Genomic DNA, 5,359 nt, shown 5'->3' on the forward strand with positions numbered 1-5,359 from the left:
AATTGGTTTGAGTGATCATTTGCCACTCCGCACAGTTTTGTATCATCAGCAAATTTGGAAACAGTAGATTTTAGTCCATGGTCTATATCATTTATATATACTATGAATAGAAGTGGCCCAAGAACGGAACCCTGAGGAACTCCACTTGCAACACTTTTCCATCCAGAAGTTTTTCCATTTAAAACAACTCTCTGTTTTCGACCATTCAACCAATTACTAGTCCAACCTAATAGGCTACCACTTATTCCATGCAAAGCTAGTTTAGTAAGTAGTCTTTCGTGTGGGACGGTATCAAAAGCTTTTGCAAAGTCTAGGTATATTAAATCTATATTGTTTCTTTTGTCATAATTCGAGATAACTGTGTTGTAGAATTCGAGTAAGTTAGTCACGCAAGAACGTTTCCGTCTGAAACCATGCTGGCTATCATTTATCAAACGGTTACTTTCTAAATGATGTTCGATAGCATCTCTGATAATAGTTTCCATTATTTTTCCTACGACTGAAGTCAAACTTATAGGCCTATAGTTATTTGGTTTCTTTTTGTCACCTTTTTTGAATATGAGAGTAACGTTAGCTAGCTTCCATTCTCTTGGGACATCTCCGGATATGATGGATTTCTTGAAAATAATTTCTAATGGAACAACAATCTCATTTTTCATTTCCTTTAAGATTCTTGGATGCCAACCGTCAGGCCCTGGTGTTTTATTAACTTTGAGTTTGTCTATACACCTTTTAATTTTTTCTTTTGTTATATTTATCGTAGTGAGTAAGTTTACCCCAGACTTTTCACAGGTTTCAGTTTGGGATTCACTTTGAGGTGTTTCGTTTACGAATACCGAGCTAAAATAATTGTTTAAGATATTACACATTCCTTCATTTGAATATTCAAGTTGACCGTCAGCAGATAATAGTGGACCAATGTGATTCCTAACAACCTTTTTATCTCTAATGTAACTATAGAATTCTTTGGGATTCTCTTTGGATTTATCAGCGATGTTCATTTCGTATTGTCGTTTTCTTTTTCTTATTGTCTTTTTTAAATCTCTCTGTATTGATACATAAGTTTCATAGTCATTAGATGCACCCGAGCACTTATATTTCTTATAAGCCTGTCTCTTTTTAGCAATACTTTTTTTTAGTTTCTTTGTCGAGCCACTTTGGGCGAGCCTGATTTGGGGGACGTCTGTCCTTAAAAGGAATGTAAGTTTGAATCATCTTAGTGAGCGTATTTTGAAATATTTCCCACATCTGATCTACAGGTCTTTCGTTTAATTTTGCCTCCCAATCTGTAAGCTGAAGCTCCTGACGTAGTCCTATGAACTGAGCTTTACTGAAATCGGGTATTTTAGAAGCACAAGTATCTATTCTAAAATTGTTTAGGAGTTTGAATCTGACTAAGTTGTGATCGCTATTTGCAACAGATTCACCGACTTCTACATCACTTACCATGCTTTCGCGGCTAGTGATCAAAAGATCGAGTAAGTTTCCATATCTTGTGGGCTCTTTTACATGCTGAATTAAGTAATTGTCACCAAGAAAATCAATCAAGCGATTACCTATATGGCCATGTTCAAGGGTCATCCAATCAATGTCAGTAAAATTGAAATCACCCATTATCAATAAATCCCGGTTGCAGAAACTAGACAGTTCTTGAAATAGCAGTTTGTCGTCTGCTAATGATAATGTCTTTGGCCTATATATTACACCTATATTCATTTTTTGTCCATTTGTTTGGGTTAAGTCAACCCACAAACTATCATATGCATCCTGTTTCACTTTCTCTAAAACACAAGCATGAACATTGTTTTTAACGTACAATAGAACACCCCCACCTTTCTTGTGGTTTCTATCCTGATGAAAGTGTTTAAATCCCGCAATATTAAATTCTGCTTCGAACTCTGTACCATTTAACCATGTCTCAGTTATTCCTATCATATCGAGATTTTCGCTTTTGACATACGCCTGTATTTCTTGAAATTTGTTCCTAATACTACGAGCATTAAAGTACATCGTTTTAAAAAACTCGTGATTATTTCTTTTTGACACATTTTGAGTTTCAATATCATGTCTTATATTATAATTTTGTTTTTTATTTATACCTTGCTCTATATTATTATCATTTGGTCCTTCATTGACATTCAATGCCTCATTAACATTTCTCCTATCAAAATTAACATTTCCCCCATCACGGACATCTGGTCGATCACGGTCATCCGATCTCTTTTGTACATTTTGTCCCCCTACGTCACCTTGATTCACGCCGGCCTCCCACCGTTCAGTGACATTATGTCCGGCATCCCTTTCTAAAATTATATTTTGTCCTCCAATGAAATTATATCCTACCGTGATATTTTTTTCTCCACTATAATTACATCCCATCGTGATCTTTTGTCTTCCACTGTCATTACATCCTATCTTGATATTTTGGCCTTCATTGACATTCTGTCCGGTATCCCTTCCTAAAATTATATTTTGGCCTTCACTGACATTATATCCTACCGTGATATTTTCTCCTCCATTATCATTACATCCTATCGTGATATTTTGTTCTCCACTATCATTATTTCCCATCGTGATATTTTGTCCTCCAATGTCATTACATCCCATTGTGACATTTTGTCCTATGACATTACATCCTAATGTGACATTTCGTCCTCTAGCGACATTACATCCTATCATGATATTTTGGCCTTCATTGACATTCTGTCCGGTATCCCTTCCTAAAATTATATTTTGGCCTTCACTGACATTATATCCTACCGTGATATTTTCTCCTCCATTATCATTACATCCTATCGTGATATTTTGTTCTCCACTATCATTACTTCCCATCGTGATATTTTGTCCTCCACTGTCATTACATCCCATTGTGACATTTTGTCCTATGACATTATATCCTAATGTGATGACACATTGTTCTACATTAATGCTATACTCTACACTGTTTTCCCAAGTACATTCTATTTCCCCTTCCCTTTGGGCTTCTACCCTAAAAAAGGAGCTAGTTCATTACAAACTCCCACAATGAGGTTTGTAAGAACATCTTTGCCTCTGCGGGTAAGGTGGATCCCATCAGAAGCGTAAAGGTCATGGCGCCTAGAAAAGAGATACCAAGGATCAAGAAAGTGGTATCCCAATTGTGTGCACAACTGCGATATCCTATCATTGATCCCTATGGCTCTACTGTTCCAACACGAGCCTGCGTAGATCCTCGGGAGGATCCCACAGACTACGTGACGGCTCCCACGTTCCTTCATCTCCCGAAGGAGGACCTTGTAATTCCGAACAAGCTCCTCTGATCTCACCCTACCTACATCGTTACTTCCCGTATGAACAATCGTAACCGTGTTCTCCCGTCCTTGCTCCCTGATGGACCGGGTACAATCGACGATCCCACGGCCCGGTTGACATACAAGCTTGCAACGTCGCTTAGTCTTCCGCTGCAGGATGTCGTCATAGCCTCGAACCATGGAGTCCCCCACCACGAAGAACTCCTGGTTTTCAGCCACTTCATCCTTCAGTAGAGCAAAACGATTGGCTAGAGCCAGCGGTTGCTCCACAGGGCACACGTCTACCGAACGCGGGCTCGACAAACGGGACCCCACGGAGCGCCACTCGCTCATGGCAGTGACAGTAGGTGAAGAAGTGGAACACTCTTTGGGTTGTGGGGAGGGTTCACTCTTCTCACGGAGCGCACTCCTGAGAAGACGAATTTCCTCCTCACACATCCTGAGACGGACCTCTAGGTTCACGCAACCTTCACAAGCCATTTCGCTCCCCCTTCAGCAATAAAAACGGCAAAGAGAAAATACAAATCAACAACAACAAAAAATCAAAGCGGTCTCTAATAAACTAAATACGCGAAGCTTATATATAAGTACACACACACACACCTCCATATTTGTCTGTCTTTACATACATATGTATATGTGTATATATATATATATATATATATATATACACACACACATATATATACATATATATATATATATATATATATATATATGTGTGTGTGTGTGTGTGTGTGTGTGTGTGTGTGTGTGTGTGTGTGTGTGTGTGTGTGTGTGTGTGTGTGTGTGTGTGTGTGTGTGTGTGTGTGTGTGTGTGTGTGTGTGTATGTGTTTGTGTGAGAGAGAGAGAGAGAGAGAGAGTATGTATATATATCAAAAGTAAATCCACAGTCGGAGCAGAAGAAAAATGGGAACTGCGGATCTATATATTTCGACTGTAAGCTACAGTGTTCTTCCGTAGTACAGAGTGGGAGGAGGATACTTCTTGTATAGCATTTTCTTACAAAATGAGGGACAGGGGAAGGACCATAAAACGCCCGCTTTTGCTAAATTAATGGCCTAAGCGTCATACTGTGTGGGATCAGGTGGAAGATGCCTATTGACAATATTGGTGATCATAATTCCGGATTCTATATCCGGAGACCACTTCATTTTTTTAAATATTCATATTAGGAATATATTCTATTAACGTGGATTCAACCAAGTTCATCCTTTACATAAATAGAATATATTCTCAATATGCACGGAATTATGGTCACGAACATTGTCAATAAGCACATTCCACCATAGCCATTTTGAAATATCTATATTGGGAATATACTCTATTGATTTGGATTTAGCCATCCTTATCGTCCACATTAATAGAATATATTCCCAATATGGCCTATCTATTGTTTGATTAATATACATATACATATATATATATATATATATATATATATATATATATATTATATATATATATATATATATATATTCTTTTTCAGCGCCGGAGTTTTTGGCTGGATCTCCCTGTGTTCCAGAACCTTGTACGAGCGCTGCAGATATCTGCCAAAGAGGAGCTCTGATAAGATTTATTGACTATAAATAACCAAGCATTTGATTTGCATGAGAAATCTGTGTTCATAGATTTACAAATTGGAAAGCTTAGGTAAGTAGTAAACTAATAGCTGAACAAAATCATTTAACTCCAGTAAGGAATAATTGGAAAATCAGCAGCTGAAAACAATTATGATTTTGTCATATCAAGTTGAGAAAAAAATCTTAACTTATCGAGAATATTAATAAACTGTAATAATATCTGGATTCTTTTAATCTTTCACCTCTATCAAAATAGATTTATTGCAATGATAAAGGAATAAATCAAGATCAAGTCGGACCCTTTGTGCTCAAGATATATATGCAGTTTTATCAAAACTACGGTTCAATATTTTAGTAATTACATTTGAGAACTTACCGGTCACCTTTGTTTTAACCTGCGTAGATTCTCTAAATGTAGCTGCTTTAGAAATACGATATCTTGAAGGCCTTCTGAACCGAAGACGTGATCCCTTGGTTAGAGGTTT

At 37.4% G+C, this 5,359-nt stretch overlaps 1 protein-coding gene across 3 annotated transcripts in view; it reads left to right on the forward strand.

The window, feature by feature from the left end:
* LOC143035854 (juvenile hormone esterase-like) overlaps window positions 1-5,095 on the forward strand; it is a 96,784-nt gene extending 91,689 nt beyond the window's left edge. For all 3 annotated transcript variants that reach the window (XM_076202944.1, XM_076202946.1, XM_076202945.1), the window contains one exon: window positions 4,781-5,095. In XM_076202944.1, the coding sequence (XP_076059059.1) occupies window positions 4,781-4,861 (81 nt within the window). In that variant the 3' untranslated portion in view covers window positions 4,862-5,095. The remainder of the gene's footprint in view (window positions 1-4,780) is intronic.
* Window positions 5,096-5,359: the final 264 nt, after the last annotated feature.

This window comes from Oratosquilla oratoria, chromosome 19, assembly GCF_046742065.1.
Source record: "Oratosquilla oratoria isolate Oo_2021 chromosome 19, ASM4674206v1, whole genome shotgun sequence".
Taxonomy (NCBI): domain Eukaryota; kingdom Metazoa; phylum Arthropoda; class Malacostraca; order Stomatopoda; family Squillidae; genus Oratosquilla; species Oratosquilla oratoria.